Source organism: Pan paniscus, chromosome 6 (assembly GCF_029289425.2).
Source record: "Pan paniscus chromosome 6, NHGRI_mPanPan1-v2.0_pri, whole genome shotgun sequence".
NCBI lineage: Eukaryota > Metazoa > Chordata > Mammalia > Primates > Hominidae > Pan > Pan paniscus.
In genome coordinates, this window is record NC_073255.2 from 188,830,348 (window position 1) to 188,851,901 (window position 21,554).

General features: G+C 44.3%; 1 protein-coding gene across 6 annotated transcripts in view; it reads right to left on the reverse strand.

The window, feature by feature from the left end:
• KMT2C (lysine methyltransferase 2C) overlaps positions 1–21,308 on the reverse strand; it is a 301,574-nt gene extending 280,266 nt beyond the window's left edge. For 2 of the 6 annotated variants that reach the window (XM_034965305.3, XM_034965304.3), the window contains exon 1: positions 20,332–20,727. In XM_034965305.3, the coding sequence (XP_034821196.2) occupies positions 20,332–20,492 (161 nt within the window). In that variant the 5' untranslated portion in view covers positions 20,493–20,727. Of the gene's footprint in view, positions 1–20,331; positions 20,747–21,226 lie in introns of those variants that run through there. The other 4 variants (XM_034965306.4, XM_063606428.1, XM_063606427.1 and 1 more) reach the window with 3 other exon arrangements.
• Positions 21,309–21,554: the final 246 nt, after the last annotated feature.

Genomic DNA, 21,554 nt, shown 5'->3' on the forward strand with positions numbered 1-21,554 from the left:
TTTATCTTACTACTTCTATAAATAATTGAATAAAATCTTAAATGAACTAAAAGAAATAATGGGACTTTTCACTACACAAAAGATAATTACCTATACAATGAAATGAGGTGAAATTCTTAGAGCAAATGTCTTAAAATATGTCATACAACAAGCTTAAATTAATAATACGAAACAGTTAGAATGCCCCCACCCCAATAAACCATGGACAAAACACGACTGGGCAATTCGCAAGAAATACAAGTAATAAAATTCAAAAAAAGGCTGACGTGGTGGCTCATGCCTGTAATCCCAATGCTTTGGGAGGCCGAGGCGGGTGGATCATGAGATCAGGTGCTCGAGACCAGCCTGGCCAACATAGTGAAACCCTATTTCTACTAAAAATACAAAAAAATAGCTGGGCGTGGTGGTGGATGCCTGTAATCCCAGCTACTTGGGAGACTGAGGCAGGAGAATTGCTTGAACCTGGGACGCGAAGGTTGCAGTAAGCCAAGATCGTGCCATGGCACTCCAGCCTGGGCAACAGTGTAAGACTCAGGTCTCAAAGAAAAAAGAAAAAGAAATTCAAAATATTCATTAGTCCTACTAATCAAGTAAGTAAAAGCTTAGAACTAAAGTACTTTTTTTCTGTTGTTAAGATAAAGATTTTAATATATCATACATGACAAAGGTTTGATAAAACTAGACCTATCACACATTGCTAATGACATTACAAATTGATGCAACCTTTTTAGGGAGTGGCATTTCAAAACCTTAATAAAAATAAGAGATCAGGGCTGGGCATGGTGGCTTATGCCTGTAATCCAAGCATTCTGGGAGGCCAAGGCGGGGGAGATCACTTGAGGTCAGGAGTTCAAGACCAGCCTGGCCAACATGGCGAAACCCTGTATTTTTAGTATTCTACTAAAAATACAAAAATTAGTCAGGCGTAGGCCAGGCACGGTGGCTCACACCTGTAATCCCAGCACTTTGGGAGGCCAAGGCGGGCAGATCACGAGGTTAGGAGATCGAGACCATCCTAGCTAACACGGTGAAACCCCATCTCTATTAAAAATACAAAAAATTAGCCGGGCATGGTGGCAGGCACCTGTAGTCCCAGCTACTCGGGAGGGAGGCTGAGGCAGGAGAATGGCGTGAACCCAGGAGGCGGAGTTTGCAGTGAGCCGAGATCACGCCATTGCACTCCAGCCTGGGCGACAGAGCAAGACTCATCTCAAAAAAAAACAAACAACAACAACAAAAAATTAGCCGGGCATGGTAGCGCGCCTGTAATCCCAGCTACTTGGGAGGCTAAGACAGGAGAACCGCTTGATCTCAGGAGGCGGAGGTTGCAGTGAGCGGAGATCATGCCACTGCACTCCAGCCTGGGTGACAGGACAAGACTCTGTATCAAAAAAAAAAAAAAAATTCAATGTAATTTAAAAAAATAAGAGATCAAGCCGGGCACGGTGGCTCACACCTGTAATCCCAGGACTTTGGGAGGCTAAAGCAGGCAGGTCACTTGAGACAGGAGTTCAAGACTAGCCTGGCCAACATGGTAAACCTTGTCTCTACTAAAAATACAAAAAATTAGCCAGGCATGGTGGCACACGCCTGTAATCCCAGCTATTCAGGGCGCTGACACATGAGAATCCCTTGAACCCGGGAGGCAGAGGTTGTGGAGAGCCGAGATGGCACCACTGCACTCTAGCCTGGGTGACACAGTGAGACATCATCTCAAAAAAAAAAAAAAAAGAGTTTATATTTATCTCAAAAAAAGAGTTTATATTTATTGCTTGCTAAGGCATCAAATATAAGAAGGAAAAAATTTTAAAAAGTTCATATTTACTAAGAACTTACTAAGTAATAGGCACAGCTCACTGCAACCACTTCCTCCCAGGTTCAAGCGACTCTCCTGCCACAGCCTCCCAAGTAGCTGGGATTACAGGTGCCCACCACCATGTCTGGCTAATTTTTGTATTTTTACTAGAGATGGGTTTCACCATGTTGGTCAGGCTGGTCTCACACTCCTGACCTCAGGTGATCCATCCACCTCGGCCTCCCAAAGTGCTAGGATTACAGGCATGAGCCACTGCACCTGGCCTCTAGCGGCTTTCTTAACACATATACCCTCTTTAAATCTTTTAATAATCCTGTGACAAAGATGCTATTATCATCCCTATTTTATAGGTAACAAAGATACAGATTGAACAGCTTATACAAAGTCCAACAACTAGAAAGTGATAAGACCAGAATTTAACAATAAGCAAATAGACATTAGAGCCTATATGCTTCTGAATACCTATGAAGAATCAAAAAATGCTTCTTTTTTTTGTTTTGTTTTGTTGAGACGGAGTCTTGCTCTGTCGCCCAGGCTGGAGTGTAGTGGCACGATCTCGGCTCACTGCAAGCTCCGCCTCCCGGGTTCATGCCATCCTCCTGCTTCAGCCTCCTGAGTAGCTGGGACTACAGGCGCCTGCCACCACACCCAGCTAATTTTTTGTATCTTTTAGTAGAGACGGGGTTTCACCACGTTAGCCAGGATGGTCTCAATCTCTTCACCTTGTGATCCACCCACCTCAGCCTCCCAAAGTGCTGGGATTACAGGCATGAGCCACCGCACCCACCCTTTCTTTTAAAAAAAAAAAAAAAAAAGATGGAGTCTCACTCTGTCACCTAGGCTGGAGTGAAGTGGCACAATCTTGGCTCACTGCAACCTTTGCCTCGATACTCCTTCCTTAGCTTCCCAAGTAGCTGGGACTACAGGTGTGCGCCACCACACCCAGCTAATTTTTGTATTTTAGTAGAGATGGGGATTCACCATGTTGGCCAGGCTGGTGTCAATCTCCTGACCTCAGATGATCCACCCACCTCAGCCTCCCAAAGTGCTGGGATTACAGGCGTGAGCCACCATGCCTGGCCAAATGCTTATTTTTTAACCTAATTATCCTGCCTATGGTAATCTGTCCTATAAAAATAACCGAAATATGAAAAAGGCTTTATCTACAAAAAGGTCAGCCAGAGCATTACACATAGTAACAAAAGGCGGTAGGGTGAGAAGAGGAAAAGGGGAGACAGCTGTATGGTTACATAAATTATAGTGTGGTTACTCAGTTTTTTGTTGTTGTTTTGAGACAGAGTCTCGCTCTGTCGCCCAGGCTGGAGTGCAATGGTGTGGTCTTGGCTCACTGCAACCTCCACCTCCCGGATTCCAGCGATTCTCCTGCCTCAGCCTCCTGAGCAGCTGAGAGTACAGGCGCATGCCACCACACCTGGCTAATTTTTGTATTTTTAGTACAGAGGGGGTTTCACTATGTTGGCCAGGCTGGTCTCGAACTCCTGACCTTGTGATATGCCTGCCTCAGCCTCCCAAAGGGCTGGGATTACAGTCGTGAGCGACAGCACTCAGCCCTCAGTTTTACTCAATGGAAAATTAAGCACCCTTCAAAAATGTTATAAAAGATTAACAATACGGAAATTTTCTTTTACATGTTACAAGGGAAAGTAGGCTACAAAACTCTACATGTACATAAGTAGTATCACAAAAAAAAACTGTGTATATGAAAAAAGTTTGAAAGAGAATAGGTCAGGCTGGGTGTGGTAGCTGATGTCTATAACTTCGGCACTTCGAAAGGCCAAGGTGGGAGGATCACTTGAGCCTAGGAGTTTGAGACCAGCCTGGGCGACATAGTGAGACGACTGTCCCTATATAAAAAGATTTGTTTTTCATTTAAAAGAAAAAAAATAGACTGGGCATGGTGGCTCATGTCTGTAATCCCAGCATTTTGGGAGGCCAAGGCGGGTGGATCACAAGGTCAGGAGTTTGAGACCAGCCTGGCCAACATGGTGGAAGCCCGTCTCTACTAAAAATACAAAAAATTAGCCGGGCATGGTGGCAGACGCCTGTAATCCCAGCTACTCAGGAGGCTGAGGCAGGAGAATCACTTGAACTCGGGAGGCGGAGATTGCAGTGAGCCGAGATCATGCCACTGGGCTCCAGCCTGGGCAACAGAGCGAGACTCTGTCTCCAAAAAAAAAAGTGGGGGAAAGAAAACATTTACATTTATAACAACATCAAAAACAATGAAATACTTAGGAATCAATTTAACAAAAAAAGTACAAGACCTGTGCATTGAAAATTATAAAATACTACAAACAAATTAAAGGAGATCAGAAATTATACTTCATTTGATACTTAATCACATGTAAAAAATCATTAGTTCCAGTTTTACAGTTGTTGCCGGTTATTTTTCTAACACAGATACAATGTCATACCTCTGTTTAACATCTTCAATGGCTCCCTATTGTTTACAGTTAATATTCAAAATGCCCAATTTACTTTCCCTTCATTTCCTCCCATATTGGACTGTAGTCTCTTAAAAAGCAAAGGTCAGGGTCAGACACACCTGCATTCAAATCCTGACTCAATCACTTACAAGCTATATAAAAATTCATCTTTCATTTGTAAAACGTACTAATGATTCAACCCCATGTGATTAGTAATTATCAAAAAGGTAACTTCTGGTAAGCACTAGTAGTGCCTAACACATAATAGCCAGGTACTAGTTTCTCACTCCCCTTTTTCTCTTCAGTAAAGTCTGTTTTCATTTTTAAACACTCAACAAAGATGTCTTCTTTCTTCAGTTCCTCTGAGATAAGTTCTTCCTTCTCTAAGCTTCCTCAGCACTTTCTGAAATCTACTGTAAAATGTGTCATTTGCATTATACTTTGCACTGAGTTACCAGAAATTGAAGGTAGGGATCTTGCCTTATTTTGGTCTCTCCACTGTATAATACACAGCAGATTCTCAGTATTTGATTTTGCCTAACATCCTCCTTGGGTGATTAACAGAGAACAAATAGGAAAAGTAAATCTGACTAAGAATAAACCATGCTTCAGAAATGTACTTTGAAAGGAAGAGATTTTAAGTCACCTATAATCTAACACCCACACCGATCTGTGATGAACACATAGCATGAGCAAGAAATGAACCTTTGTGACTGATGCCACTAAGAATTGGGATTCTTTGTCACCGTAACATATTCTGTATATTCTGATATACACATTAAAGGAGTTTAGTATTTCTCTGCATCATCCCTATCTCCAGTGTTTAGAATGTTCTGCACAAAGCGGGAACTTCTGCACAGCAAAAGAGATTATCAACAGAGTAAACAGACAACCTACAGAACGGGAGAAAATATCTGCAAACTATGCATTCAACAAAGGCCTGGCCTGGCTCAGTGGCTCACACCTGTAATCCCAGAACTTTGGGAGGCCGAGGTGGGTGGATCACAAGGTCAGGAGATCGAGACCATTCTGGCCAACATGGTGAAACCCCATCTCTACTAAAAATACAAAAATTAGCTGGGTGTGGTGGTGCACGCCTGTAGTCCCAGCTACTCGGGAAGCTGAGGCAGGAGAATTGCTTGAACCCGGGAGGCACAGGTTGCAGTGAGCTGAGATCGCACCACTGCACTCCAGACTGGTAACAGAAAGAGACTCCATCTCAAAAAAAAAAAGGCCTAATATACAGAATCTATAAGGAACTTAAATCAACAAGCAAAAAACTAGCATTAGGAGATACACCTAATGTAAATGACAAGTTAATGGGTGCAGCACACCAACATGGCACCTGTATACATATGTAACAAACCTGCACGTTGTGCACATGTATCCTAGAATTTAAAGTATAATAAAAAAAATAGTTTATAATAAAAAAAAAACAAGCAAAAAACAACCCCATTTAAAAAATGGGCAAAGGGCATGAACAGACACTTCTCAAAAGAAGACATATATGTGGCCAACAAGCATATGAAAAAATGCTCAACATCACTTATCATTAGAGAAATGCAAATCAAAACCACAATGAGATACCATCTCACCCAAGTCAGAATGGCTATGATTAAAAAGTCACACACAAAAAAAACATGTTGGCAAGGTTGTAGAGAAAAGGGAAGGCTTATACACTGCTAGTGGGAATGTTAATTAGTTCAGCCACTGTCAAAAGCACTTTGGGGATTTCTCAAAGAACTGAGAACTACCATTCAATCCAGGAATCCCATTACTGGGTATATACCCAAATTAATAGAAATCGTTCTACCATAAAGACACACATACACATATGTTCATCACAGGACTTTGCACAACAGCAAAGACATGGAATCAACCTAACTGCCCATCAACAGCGGACTGGATAAAGAAAACATGGTACATATACAAGAGAGAATACTGTGCAGCCATAAAAAAAGAATGAAATTATCCTTTGCAACAGCATGGATGCAGCTGGAGGCCATTATTCGTAAACGAATTAATTAACAGAAAGCCAAATACTGTGTGTTCTAACTTCCAAGTGGGAGCTAAACACTAAGTACATGTGGACACAGAGGGGACCAAGAGACACCAAGGCTTACTCGAGGGTGGAGGCTGGGAGGAAGTTGAGGATCCAAAAACTACCTACTGGGTACTATGCTCACTATCCGAGTGACAAAATGATTTGTGCTCTAAGCCTCAGCGACACGCAATGTGCCCATGTTAACAAATCTGTGCATGTAACCCCTGAACCTAAAATAAAAGCTGGAAGGAAAAAAAACAAGTGGGAACTCAGGTTTATTAGAAAACTTTAAAATATGGAATGAATGTAGGACATTTTTAAAGAGAATAGTCAAAGGTTAGCAGAATAACCAAATGTTTTCAATGAAAAGATTACAAAAGTTGAAGTAACCACATTTTTAAAAAGCACAGCGTTAGCATATAAATGGGAGCATGCTTTTACTCTCCTCTTCACCCAAAATACATACTTCTACTACTTCCTCACCATGCTGAGGTCAAAAACTGGAGGCTTAGGGCTGGGCGCAGTGGCTCACACCTGTAATCCCAGCACTTTGGGAGGACAAGGCAAGTGGATCACCTGAGGTCAGTATTTCGAGACCAGCCTGGCCAACACGGCAAAACCCGGTCTCTACTAAAAAAAAAAAAAAAAAAAAAAAAAAAAAAAAAAAAAAAAATTAGCCAGGCGTGGTGGCAGATGCGTGTAATCACAGCTACTAGGGAGGCTGAGGCACGAGAATCGCTTGAACCCAGGAGGCAGAGGTTGCAGTGAGCCAAGATCGCATCACTGCACTCCAGCCACGCGACAGAGCAAGACTCTGTCTCAAAAAGAAAAAAAAAGAAAACCCTGGGGGCTCAGGATTCAACAAAGCATTGTTGAAAGCAGTCACTACCAATCAACCGGGCCTCAACATGAAATTATCTGCCATCGCAAGAACTTCAGTATCATGATTCTCACACGTGAGAAAATTAGGCCTATGGTGATAAACCAATTGCTCAAAGTGGTAAAGACTATTTACTGGCTATTTCTGTAATATTTATTCCCACCATCAGTAACCAGACTTTGAACCTATTCTAAGTAGCAAGGTACTCATCTAAAAAAACTACATTCCCAACCAGGCGCAGTGGCTCACGCCTATAATCTCAGCACTTTGGAAGGCCAAGGCAGGCAGATCACGAGGTCAGGAGATCAAGATCAACCTGGCTAACACGGTGAAACCCCGTCTCTAATAAAAATACAAAAAATTAGCCAGGCATGGTGGCCTGTAGTCCCAGCTACTCAGGAGGTGGAGGCAGGAGAATGGCATGAACCCGGGAGGCAGAGCTTACAGCGAGCCGAGATCACACCAATGCACTCCAGCCTGGGCAACAGAGCGAGACTCTCCTCGTCTCAAAAAAAAAAAAAAAGAAAAAAAGAAAAAAAAACTACATTCCCAGCCGGGTGCGGTGGCTCACGCCTGTAATTCCAAAACTTTGGGAGGCCAAAGCAGGTGGATCACCAGAGGTCAGGAGTTCGTACCAACCTGACCAACATGGTGAAACCCTGTCTCTAATAAAAATACAAAAATTAGCCAGGCTTGGTGGTGCATGCCTGTAATCCCAGCTACTTGGGAGGCTAAGGCAGGAGAATCGCTTGAACCCGAGAGGCGGAGGTTGCAGTGAGCCAAAATCGTGTCATTGCACTCCAGCCTGCATGACAGAGCGAGACTCTGTCTCAAAAAACAAACAAACTACATTCCCAGCCTCCCTTGCAGCTACAGGTAGCCATGTGAACTCTGTGATAGTTCTAGCCAATTATATGTAAGAGAAAACATACAATATTTCTTCAAAGGAGGAGGCTGTGTGCCCTTGGACTCCTTTCTGTATTTTGCTTCATGGGACATGCATGTAATGTAATTGGGACTTTAGTAGCCATCAAGGAATCTTAGGGCAAAGGCCACAACCTAGAAATGTCTGAGAAGTTAGATAAAGGGAGACACTCCTGATGATTTTGCAGTGTAGAGGGACAATACCAGCCTCAGTACCTACCCTCCAGATTTTGAAGTGAAACAGAAATAAACACTCCTGTTCAAGTCATTAAGGGGTTTTCAATCACATAAAGACAAACCTAGTCCTTACTGATATACCCGGCTGTTAAGAATTGGCCCAGAAACAGAAATCAGTTCTTCTGTCAAGAGTCCAGGATGCTCAAATATATAAAGATCTCTGTACAAGTCAACAAAAATAAATAAATAAATAAACTATATCCTTTTTAGGGTTGATATTCATAATTGTTTTATCTTTCTATTCTGTATGACCTAACTATAGCCCAATCTACACTGGGACAATTCCATTTTTAAATACTATTTAAAGTCCTCAATAATAAAAATCTGTATTTCAAAATACTTTAGAAAAATAAAGGGCAAGGTTAAGGAGCAACTTCATTTAACTATTTCAGTAAAAGAGGATGGAAAATAATGATTTTTATCACTCGTATCCCAAATACATTTTTTTTTTCTGAGACTGGGTATTGTTCTGTCACCCAGGCTGGGTGGGGTGCAGTTGCAGGATCATAGCTCACTGCAGCCTCCAACTCCTCTGCTCAAGTGATCCTCCCACCTCAACCTCCTAAGTAGCTGGGACTAAAGGCATGTACTACCACACCCAGCTCCAAATACTCTTTGTTCTTAGAGTCCCTTAATTCAGAAAACTATCTGCTTCCAGCAAAACAGATTAAAACAACCAGCATTTTACTTATTTATGATTTCGTAACCTGGACTGAGCTTAGCTAGGTGGTTCCTCTGTTAATCTTTTTTTTGTGTGTGAGAGAGAGAAACGAGGTTTCACTCTGTCGCCCAGGCTGGAGTGCAATGGCAAGATAATGGTTCACTGCAGCCTCACCCTCCTGGGCTTGACCAATCCTCCCACCTCAGCCTCCTAAGTAGCTAGGACTACAGAGACATGCCACCACACTCAGCTAATTTCTGTATTTTTTTGTAGAGACAGTGTCTTGCTATATTGCCCGGGCTGGTCTTGAACTCCTGGGCTCAAGTGTTCCACATGCCTTGGCCTCCCAGAGTGCTGGGACTGCACAGTCATAAGCCCCTACGCCGGCCCCTTCGCTAATCTTACTAATCACTTTTGTGTCTGTATTCAACAGGCAAGTCAACTAAGGGCTGAAGGCAGCTAGGACACTGAGATAGTTAGGCCTCCCTCTTTCCATATAGTCCTGGAATCTCTTCCTCTCCACATCATCTCTCCAGCAAGGTATGACAGCTTCTTGCACGGCAGCAACTCAGAGCTCCCAAGAGTACAAAAGTAGAAGCTGCCTGACATGCTCAAGGCTTGTACCCAAAAATAGCAAAGTGTCATTTTTGCTATGTTCTACTGGTTAAAGTGAGTCACAGGGCTAGGCGAGCTACAAAGAGAGATGACTATACAATAGCATGAATACCCATAGGCATGATTTACTATGGGTCTACACCAATACAGTAGACTACCATCTCCTTTATTTACTGTAAAAGTAACACCTTAATATATGACTTCTAGTATTCCATAATCTCTCTGGGGCTCAGTTATCTATAAAATGAGGGATTAGACTCAATCTTCTTGAATTCTCACCTATTAATAGTTCTAATATTCTACAACTCTATAAGTATGAAAGTCTAATATAAGAAACACTTAGGGCCAGGCACAGTGGCTCACACCAGTAATCCCTGCACTTTGGAAGGCCAAGGTGGGTGGATCACCTGAGGTCAGAAGTTCGAGACCAGCCTGGCCAACATGGTGAAACCCCATCTCCATTAAAAATAGAAAAATTAGCCAGGCGTGGTGGCGGGGCGCCTGTACTCTCAGCTACTCCGGGGTCTGAGGAAGGAGAATCGCTGGAACCAGGGAGGCAGAGGTTGCAGTAAGCCGAGATCGTGCCACTGCACTCCAGCCAGGGTGACAAGAGCGAAACTCCGTCTCAAAAACAAACAAACACTTGGCCATACTGACCAAACACTTCAACTATGGTAGAACAATTCAATGATGAGAACTTTAAGAATATGGTTATGTTTCATTTTGTCATTTTATATTCAACTATGTGCTTATTCCAAATGTGGTCCATATGACTAGAATCCCAAAGATCAGGAAATCAAGGAAATTCTTTTTTTGCTAGGCTCCACTAAAAGAACACCACCACACAGACTTCACTGAGACCATCAAGTATGCTGCTTCTAATGTAAATCGATTACAATAAGGTGTAAAGATTTAAAGTGACCGAGGATAAAAGATGTAAGAAATCATTTTAAAACCACCTAAAACAAGTCTCACTGAGGGAGGCCTACTAATAAAACCCTAGCCAGTAGAGTTATAATATGTAAAAATCTACTCTAACAACATTTAAAAGTTTGAGCAATAAAAAACTTTGGAATAATATTACTACATATACAACTCCTAGGGAATTGCTTTGACTGTTTTTCGTGTATTGCTCATAATGAAAAACATTTCATAGAGATTTCTGCTGACCTAGCTTTTTAAAAATCTTTCTTCTATTTATTGGGGACATCTGCGTACAAAGAAAATCTTTGCCACCCCACTATCCCCGCCTCCAATAACAACTGCATTATTTTATGTCATAGTTTTTTTGTTTTTCTTTTTTTGGGAGATAGGGTCTCGCTCTGTCACCCAGCCTGGAGTGCAGTGGCATGATCACAGCTCACTGTAGCCTCCAACTCCTGGGCTCAAGCAATCCTCCCATCTCAGCCTCCCAAGTAACTGGAGCTACAAGTGCATACCACCGCATCCAGCTATTTTTAATTTTTTGTAGAGATGGGGATCTCACTATGTTGCCCAGGCTGGTCTCTAACGCCTAGACTTAAGCAATCCTCCCACCTTTGCTTCCCAAAGCACTGGGATTACAGGTGTGAGCCAACATACCCAGCCTTATATCATGGCATTTTTGGAGTGAGTTTGGTTTCTAATCACTTCTGTCTCTAAATAGTTTATAACAGGCAACTGATTGATAATTCATGATTAGTGGCAATGACAGTAACAACAGTAGTTAAATCCTTACAACAGCACCTCTTAACAGGACTTAGTCTATGCGAGAAACTGTTCTAAATTCTACACATATATATAAATTCATAACAATCCTAAATTAGGTGTATTATTACGTCCTCTCTACAGGTGAGGCAACCATAGCACAAAAAATTTAAGTAACTTGCCCAAGGTCAAACAGCTAATATGTAGTACAACCTAGACTTGAATCCAGAAGGTCTAGGCTCTATAATCAGTGATGCCCCCAGAATTTGGTTTTCTCATTTGTCAAATGATTTACCATTTCTGAAGTATTAAGCTTTTTTCTTTTTTTAAATGCATAAATGTATACTGAAAGAATATACTCCCCAGAGTTTTGTTTTGTTTTGTTTTGTTTTGTTTTTTTGAGACAGAGTCTCACTCTGTCGCCCAGGCTGGAGTGCAATGGCACGATTTCAGCTCACTGCAAACTCTGCCACCCAGGTTCAAGCAATTCTCCTGCCTCAGCCTCCCGAGTAGCTGGAATTACAGGCGCCTGCCACCATGACTGGCTAATTTTTGTAGTTTTAGTAGAGACGGGGTTTCACCATCTTGGCCAGGCTGGTCTTGAACTCCTGACCTCGTGACTCACCCTCCTGGCCTCCCAAAGTGCTGGGATTACAGGCGTTAGCCACTGCGCCCGGCCCCCAGAGTATTAATATTTATTATGTATTCTTCCCAATCTTTTTATATGCACAAAATATACACACAGTTTGGGTTTATGTGCTTTTCACAAAATAAAGTTACTGCTAAACTTACTGCTTTACAACTTTTGGAAAGGTTTTTCTCTAGTTCAACAATGTATCATAGACATTCTCCCACTTCAGGGCCCACAGATCTATCTCTATGTCTTGATTTAAAACTGCATGGTAGTCCATTGATGCATACTTTGTTGTTGCCAACTTTTCTCTACTACTAATACTGCTGCCATGAGCATCTTTTATGTATATGTTGTCCATTTGTAATGAGAATATATTCTGATTTCCTTTCTTGTTTTTCCGGGTATAACTGGTCCCCTATCTCCTAAGGGCAACAAAGCATCCTAATCCTTTACTAATTCCCATACGCCATATTCTCAGTGATTACATGTTAAGTCACATCTTTAAATACTTATCCTAATCGATTCCTCAACTCCAGTCCTACTTCCCCGAATGCTTAGCAGGCATCCAATCTATTTGGATGCCTGCTACAACATCTATGCCAGAAACTGCCGAATTCCTCCTTTGCAGTGACTGGAATCTTCCTCCCCATTCGCACTACCAACATTCTATGCTTTGGCTTGATCTCTCACACTACAACTATTGTAACAGCCTATTATCTCTGCCTCCAGGTAACTCCTGTCTCCATATTATTACCACAGTGTTTTTTTAATAATAGGCATCATTAAATCACCAAGTATTTGAGTGCCTACATTCAAATGCATAAATGCTAAACAGAATACAAAGTAATTTAGTAAGGTTCCTATCCTCAAGAATACTGTAAATACCTGCTTTGAAAACTTTCATTTAAAAAATAAAATAACCGGGCATAAAGCAGAGATTGAGACCTGTAGTCCCCTGGTGGTCCGCAGATTACAAAGTGTAGGCGCAAATACCGTTTTAGATTCTAATTAATGAAAAACACTTAAAATCCAAGTTTAAAAATCATAAAAAGGGCTGGGTGCGGTGGCTCATGCCTGTAATCCCAGCATTTTGGGAGGCTGAGGCAGGTGGATCACCTGAGGTCAGGAGTTCGAGACCAGCCTGGCCAACATGGTGAAACCCCGTCTCTACTAAAAATACAAAAAAAAAAAAAAAAAAAAACAACTAGCCGGGCATGGTGGTGGGCGCCTGTAATCCTGGCTACTCAGGAGGCTAAGGAAGGAGAATCACTTGTACCCGGGAGGCAGAGGTTGCAGTGAGCCGAGATCACACCATTGCACTCTAGCCTGGGCAACAAGAGTAAAACTCCATCTCAAAAAAGAAAAAAAAAAATCATAAAAATCCAAGTTTCCGCCCTCTTGAAAAATCTAGAAACAGCATCTCAAATAGCAACCATCAGCCAGAATTCTGTATCAGTTTCACCTTAAGCAGGGCATAAGGACTCCTAGACTTCCCCAAGGCTGTTTTTATTTCCCATTTTCTCCCCAACCCAAGGTCTAAAGTGTCAGTTGTCATTCAGATTCTTAGAAGCAGCCTACTGTTCATTTAAATTGCTTACCTGCTCCCTGTAAACAGTTTATAACTCCTGGACTACAGGATAAAGCCCAAACTCATGAGTCTGGCATTCAAGAACTATCACAGCTTGGCCTCACCACTACACGCAGCCTCTGTTCTAGTCACACAGTCACAAGCCACCCCACCTTTTACACCTCCTTCCCTCAATAATTTCATTCACATTGCTCCCTCACACGCTCATTTTCTTGTCATTCTACTTGGCTAAATCCCACCAATCCTTCAAGGTCTAATTCAAATACTACTTCCTCCAAATCTTTGAGCACCCCCCTAGCCCACAATAAATCTTCCAGGGTTGATTGTTCATCCCAGGACATATTTAGCACTTTGTAGCTCTTTAAATAACATGTACCAAATGAAAGATCTAAAAAGTTACATAGAAGTATAGAAAACTTAAGACTTGTTAAACAATTTTACACTTGTAGATCATATGTAGTTACTGCCATCACAAAATTAACAGCAGAAACAAAGTGAAACAATTTTCCTTTTACCTGAGGCTTTTTCTAGAATATTACAAAGTGCAAAAAGAGCTGTGTCATTTGTTTCTCTCAACTTGTGCTCTTAAGTCCTTCAAATTCTGCAAATAAAGGGATCAACACTTCCAATTATAAATTCAAGATTGGTCTATTACTTTTTTTTTTTTCTTTTTGAGACGGAGTCTCACTCTGTCGCCCAGGCTGGTGTGCGACAGCACGATCTCAGCTCACTGCAACCTCTGCCTCCTAGGTTCAAGCGATTCTCCTGCCTCAGCCTCCCGAGTCACTGGGACTATAGGTGCCCGCCACCACGCCCAGCTAATTTTTGTATTTTTGGTAGAGACGGGGTTTCACCATATTGGCCAGGCTGGTCTCCCACTCCTGACCTTGTGATCCGCCCACCTCAGCCTCCCAAAGTGCTGGGATTACAGGTGTGAGCCACCGTGCCTGGCCTTTCTATTACATTTTCACAGATAACCACCAGCATATATCTACAAGCAATGGCTATAATAAAAAAAGAAATAATCTCAGCCGGGCGTGGTGGCTCACGTCTGTAATCCCAGCACTTTGGGAGTGCCGAGGCAGGCAGATCACCTGAGGTCAGGAGTCTGAGACCAGCCTGGCCAACATGGTGAACACCCATCTCTACTAAAAACACAAAAATTAGCTGGGTGTGGTGGCATGCGCCTGTAATCCCAGCTTTTTGGGAGGCTGAGTCAGGTGAATCGCTTGAATCCGGAGGGCGGCAGCCGCAGTGAGCCAGGATCACGCCACTGCACTCCAGACTAGGCAAGAGAGTGAGACTGTCTCAAAAAAAAGAAAAAAAAAAAAAAAACAGAAATCATCTCTATTCTACTTCATAACTTTTGCCACTTATCCTGCCAACAAGTTCTCAAAATAACCACTGTGGCACAAACATGATAAAGAAAATTTTTAAAGAGAAAAGGAAGAGATTAATCAGCTTTCTGAAATTAAAAGATAAAAATGGACCAAAACAATATAGAAAAAAAAAAGTAAAGGCAAACACAAACTCACACGCTGACTGGAAAGTTTATTCCATGGCAGCTAAAAATTGTTTGGCCCAAACATCTCACAGATTAAAAACTAAATCACAACCTAACGAGGGTATCTAACACGTCCCCACCAGGCAAGAGTGCAGAGACACCATCTAATGTTCCTATTTATTTATTTATTTAGAGAGTCTTGCTCTGTCACCTGACTAGAGTGTAGTGGTGTGATGTCCGTTCACTGCAGCCTCAACCTCCAAGCCTCACACAATCTTCTCTCAGCTGAGTCTCCAGAGTAGTTGGGACTACAGGTGCCTACCACCACACCCAGCTAATTTTTTTGTAGAGACAAGGCCTCACTTTGTTGCCCAGGCTGGTCTCAAACTCCTTTTAAATGAGGATTAAGTGATCCTCCTGACTCAGTCTCCCAAAAGTGCTGGGATTACATATATCAGCCACCACACCCATCCTTAATGTCCTTTATAACTGGAAACTGACCAATTTTCACCTTGGAAGGTCAATGAAGTTTCACGAAGCCCCTCCATCATAAACTTAAAGTGACTTAAGTTTACAGAGTTGGACAACCACTATCTACCCAGAGAAACATGACTGTGGTCTGGGAAACTTTGCAGTTCTGCGGAACAGAGGAATGAGAGGAAGCAGTGTGGCTTGTCACTTGGCAAATTGACAACAATTCTGGCATTATGGAATTAACTGAAATAGTACGAAAATGTAATAAATCACAAGTGTCAGAATGGGAAAACAAATTGTTGTGATACTTTTAAATTTCCATGGAAATCCATGTTTATCAAGTTTACATATTAGTAACCAATATGTAAATTGGTAAGTTTACATATTAGTAACCAATATGTAAATTGGTAAGTTTACATATTAGTAACTAATATGTAAATTTATATATTAGTAAACAATATATAAATTTGTATAATAGACTAAAAATAACATCTTCTCAAATATTAGAAATTCCCTGGGCCAGGTGCGGTGTCTCATGTCTGTAATCCCAGCACTTTGAGAGGCCCAGGCAGGCAGATCACGAGGTCAAGAGATTGAGACCATCCTGGCTAACAGGGTGAAACCCCGTCTCTACTAAAAATACAAAAATTAGTCAGGCATGGTAGTACGTGCCTGCAGTCCCAGCTACTCCAGCTACTTGGGAGGCTGAGACAGGAGAATCGCTTGAACCTGGGAGGCAGAAGTTGCAGCGAGCCAAGATCGCACCACTGCACTCCAGCCTGGGTGGCAGAGCAAGACTCTGTCAAAAAAAAAAAAAAGAAAAAAAACAGGTTCTTATTCATGGGAATTTCAGGTCAGGTTAAACAACAACCTCCTAACAGGTAAGAAAGGGTAGCAATCCTGAATCAACTTTTCAACTGAATTAAAACATTTCAGTGCCTATTGAGTCCCAGAGACCAATAACTATCAAAAATTTTATCAGATCTCTTGGACAATAAATTATTAAGAATTGCTGTCATAAAAATTACAAATTTGCATTATCTCAAAAAGCATAAATAATAGTGCTATCTCTCAACTATAAACTTGTTTTATTAAATGGTATATATTGTAATGCAGTACAGTTTTCTATCACTTATTTCAAATTCACAGCTATGAAAAGGAGAAATTTTGTTGGGGGAAGGGCGTTACAAATACAGAGTAGCAACCTAGCCATTTTTGCTGGTCCTTGTAATGACAATCACTGGTTGTGCCTAATTTTTCTACAACAATAATGCTTAAGGTGGCTCTCTAATAATAGCAATTGCCCTCTGAAAAGAAAGTGGTTCAGGGTATAAAGAGTTTACTCAAAAAAGGCCAAGGATAGTGCTTCAGAAATCCTATCCCTACCACCTGCTGCTTCTGTACAACCACCCCCATCCCCCACACCCACACCCATTTCTAACATCAACTTTCATGAACTGGTAAGAAACATAGTAGAGTAGAATGTTTCTTTGGCTTCCCAACTTGGTAATGTGAATTTACAGTGTAAGGATGGAAAAAATAAGAAAAAAGCTTCAGAAAAATTTTTTAACATTAACACAAAAATAATCAGATCTTTAATATGTGCATATTCTGACAGAGGCCTGCCAATGGTTAAGACCTGTGCCTCTGATAAAGATGATGAACTACTCCAAATTATCAAATAATTTGATACTTTTTACAGTTAAGGAAAATTTTGAAATGAATGTAAATTTCACTGTGCCACTTGACATTTGTACAATAGGAAACCTCTATGTATTTACTTTTCCAACTCTAAGATTAACAGCTTCAGTTCAAGTTTCTTGATTTTAGGTAGTAACATTTTAAGATATTTATAGTTAATGTAAAAGCAGTAACTATATAGCTATGCTTTTTATTCATGACAAAATACACAAAAACAATCTAGCTAACACTATAAGACAAGAAAATGCTTTATTTACCTAATTATTAAAAATTTAAACTTGAGGAAAGTGTAATTGGTGGTGCATGTTTTTTTAAGCCAAAGATAAATACATAAATCCACTTCATTGTCAAAAGGCATCTTCTCAGCAGGGTGCGGTGGCTCACGCCTGTAATCCTGGCACTTTGGGAGGCTGAGGAGAGTGGATTACCTGAGGTCGGGGGTTCAAGACCAGCCTGGCCAACATGGTGAAACCCTGTCTCTACTAAAAATATAAAAAATTAGCTAGGTGCGATGGCGCACACCTGTAATCCCAGCTACTCTGGAGGCTGAGGAAGGAGAATCGCTTGAATACAGGAGGCAGAGGTTGTGGTGAGCCGAGATCATACCACTGCACTACAGCCTGGGCTACAGAGCAAGACTTCGTCCAGAAAAAAAAAAAAAAAGGCATCTTCTCTACTTAATGTAACTCACTAAGTTAATGAACATCTAAGTAACATTAGCAACTTAAAATATCTCTATGGTATTTAGCAAAGAAGATTAATTTTCATTTCTCAGGTGAATTATTTGCAATTTCACATAATTTCACTGGTTACAAACCTAATTTACATTGGTTATACATAAGTTTCACTTTCAGGGTCTTTACTGTCCAACTACAGGGTCTTTTCTGCATGGATTCTTATACAGTATAGAGATACACAATTCAAAAACCTTCTCTTTGCTTTCCAATTCATATGTTAGTTTCCATTTACATGTTTCTAAAAACAACTGGAGATTCCATTCCCTTCAAAAGACACAATTTCAAAAAAAAGCTCTAAAAAGTTTAGACCCGTCAAATTTACCAGTAGACTTTAATTTCCTATAAAGAAAGCAGTACTAGTTTTCAAATCTAAAAGAAAAAGCTCTCTACAGACTTACATTTGTTCTAAATATTTCCAAAAGTTTTGATTTTTCATAGTTAGATTATACTGTTATTCAGCAGAAATTTTTTATCTTCTCCAAAGGCTACCTATTTCTTCATATGAGATTCAGAATTAAAATAATAAAGTGGCAATACCCTAATCGTCCAGTGCACTCAGGAGCTGCACTAATACAAATGAGCTCATTTCAAAAGTAGGGTGTGTGCGAGTGTGCGCGTGCGAGTGTGCGCGTGTGCGCGTGCACAAGCACGCCCTTACAGGAGTATGGGGTGTGGGGTGTGACAACATAGATCTAATCTTTCTGGAGTAAGAATTCAAATGCAAATTTAAAACAATACTTGCAAATTAATGTTCAGTAAGAGATGAAATGCTTTGCAAATAGTGAAATGGGAGGCAATCAAGGTAAAACCCCAATATGGCTTGTCCTGAGTTGCTTTAAAGGATGCAAAAAAAAGTGGCTTACATGTCTAAAAATTACTTAAACCTCCACTTCCTTCTACAAATTTCAGTTAATATAGAATAAGGGCATTTTATACTTGCCACTGTATTACAACGCAAGTGGCATAATAAATAAGTCCTAACTTTGTATCACGAAGAAGCTAATGTAATAATGTACACACATCCTGTACTTGCTTCCCTCACGATTATCAGAGCTAGGTAAGAGCTGGCAATAAAATATGGAGGCAAGTTGAAGGCCCTGAATCATTTTCATAGTAAAAGGACAGCGGGGCAAGAAAAGAGCACATTCAAGTCAAGAGCTTAATGGGTTCCCACAACCCAGCTCTGCTATGCCTCAGTTCACGCTACTATTTTTACTACAAATCACCAAACAACAATACTATTATTAAGTGAATGCACCCGAACCAAAGAAACAGCCTATCCATAAACGTGCTGGCTTCCTTCACGTCCCAGCGCACCCTTCCACTCCCGACAGTTCAATGAGAATATCATCTCACGAAATGAGTAAGCACACACGCCATTCTACAACTTCGAGAGACATTCACAGTTCTTCCACGGCACACGCGAGAGCCACAGAAGCCGAGCAGTTCGCTGGCACTAAAACGGTGTCTTAATTTACAAGCAAAGCCGTCAAATAACCGTTCTGTAAGAAGACATTTCTGGTCCTCTAATAAGCTGGGGTCCAGCCCTACTGTACGCTCAAAGGCAGGCGACCCTATTCCCAAGCCCCTTACAGCTAAGACTTACGAGGGAAGCGACATTTACATCTGCACTCTCTCCGAATAAGTGCTCTTGGTATTCTGCCTTACGAGGGGACACTGGCTACGTCTCCAAAACTTAGGCAGGCCGTGCCCCGAAGCTGTGGGATCCCACAGGAGTTGTGCTTTCGGAGCCCGGGAGTGCGGTGCTGGGTGTTGGGGGAGGGGGGAGGAAGTCAAATGGCTTCCTAATATATCATCACAAGAAGAAAACACAGGTTTGGGACCAGGAAAAGTTCCAGGAGCAAGTCGCTGACAAACAAAAGCTGCACTCGCCCGGCCGCTTTCTTCTCGCCCCCAGCCCGCGCCCCGAGACCACCTGGCCCGGGCGTTTTGACAGCTCCGAGAGTTTCCCGAGCGCCGACGGCTCGGCGGTTCGCCCGGAGTCCGTCCGGGGACTACCTGGGCGCGCTCCGGGCTTGTTTTCTCAATGATCCAGCTAGGCCAAGACGCGGCTACGAGAAATTTCTCCAAAAGAAGAGTCGCGGAGAAGACCCAGTGAAAAGGCCCGACTGAAAAGTAAAGTGTGCGGAGCCGGGCGCCGGCGGGAGCCCGGGCGGGCGGCGCGGAGCGGGGGAGGCCGGGCGCGGGCGGCTACCGAGGGGCGCGGGGCCGGGGCCGGGAGCCGCCGCCGCCTGCGGGCCCGCCCCGCCCCCACCCCGCCGGGGGGCGCCGGGGCGCGGAGGCCGCGGGGCGGGCGCCCGGTGACAGCTCCGGCCCGGCGCCGCCGCTGGCTCCCGGCCTGGCTCCCTCGCACTCAACTTACTTCTTTCTGGCTCTCTGGAAAGGGGAAGCGCCATCTTTGCGAGGCCGGCCCCGAGGTCTTTTGTCTGCGGCTGCGGGGCTCGGGGCCGGGGCTCCAGGCTCCTCGGGGGGTGGTGGCGGCGGCTGCGGCTGCTCCACGCTCTTGTCCTCCTCCGACGACATCCTAGTCACCAGGAAAGACACATGGATCCCGGTCCTCCTCCTGGGGGGCTCCCGCCGCCGCGGCCGCCGCCGCCGCCGCTGCTGCTGCTCGGGTTCCTCCTCCCCGGCTCAGCCTCTCGCATTTCCCGCAGCCCCGGGAGCAGCAGCAGGTACCGGGAGAGGCGGCAACATGGAGCGAGCAGGACACGCACTCACACACATCGGCGCGGGCGCGCGCACCTCCGCGCGCAGGGGCCGGGCGGGGGGCGGCGGGCGGGGCGGGCGGTGCGGGGCGGGCGGGGCCGGCGGGTGCGGGCGGGCGGGGCAGCCAGGCGGGCGGGCGGCGTGAGGGGCGCCGGCCCCCGGGGTCTCCGCCCGCGGCCCCTCCCCCGGGCCGCCCGCGGCAGGAGGAGAAAGGGGCCCGGCGCGGGGAGGGCCGGCCGCGGGGCCCGGCGGGGGCGGCGAGGGGGTCGCGCCCCCGGCCGGCCGCCCCTCCCCCGCGCGTCAGGCCCGTCAGGCCCGGGCGGCGGCGGCGGCGGCGGCGAAGTTTTGACAGCTGCTCCAGTGGCGGCGCTGGGCGCCGGGCCGCGGCTCGCTCCTCACACTCGCTCTCTCACACACGCTCGCTCGCTCTCCCGGAGCAGGGGAGGAGGAAGTTTTGCGGGTGTGCGTGGACCCCACACACACGCCGCGCGACCGTGGCCGTCGCGCGAGGCCCGCGCCGGGGATCCCCCGGGGCGACCCGCACCACAGACCTCTCCAACTCGCAGCCGTCGCGCCCACACACCGCCGCCTCGACGGCCCCCGCCCGCTCCCCCACTCTCGGCCCCTCGCCCGCCCCCCGCGCGCCGCCGCTGCCACTCACGGGCCTCGCTCCGCGCATGCGCCGCTCCCGCCGCCCGCGGACGCGCGGCCGCCGCTGACCTCACCGCCCCTCCCCCTCCCCCCCGGGTTCCCTCCCCCTGTGACGCGGCGGCCGGGCCCAGCCGCGACTCCGGCTCCGGCTCCGGCTCCGGCTCGGGAGGTAGCCAAGCTGTGGACCCAGAGATCCGGGATCGGGATCGGGGGACTGCGGGCGAGGGC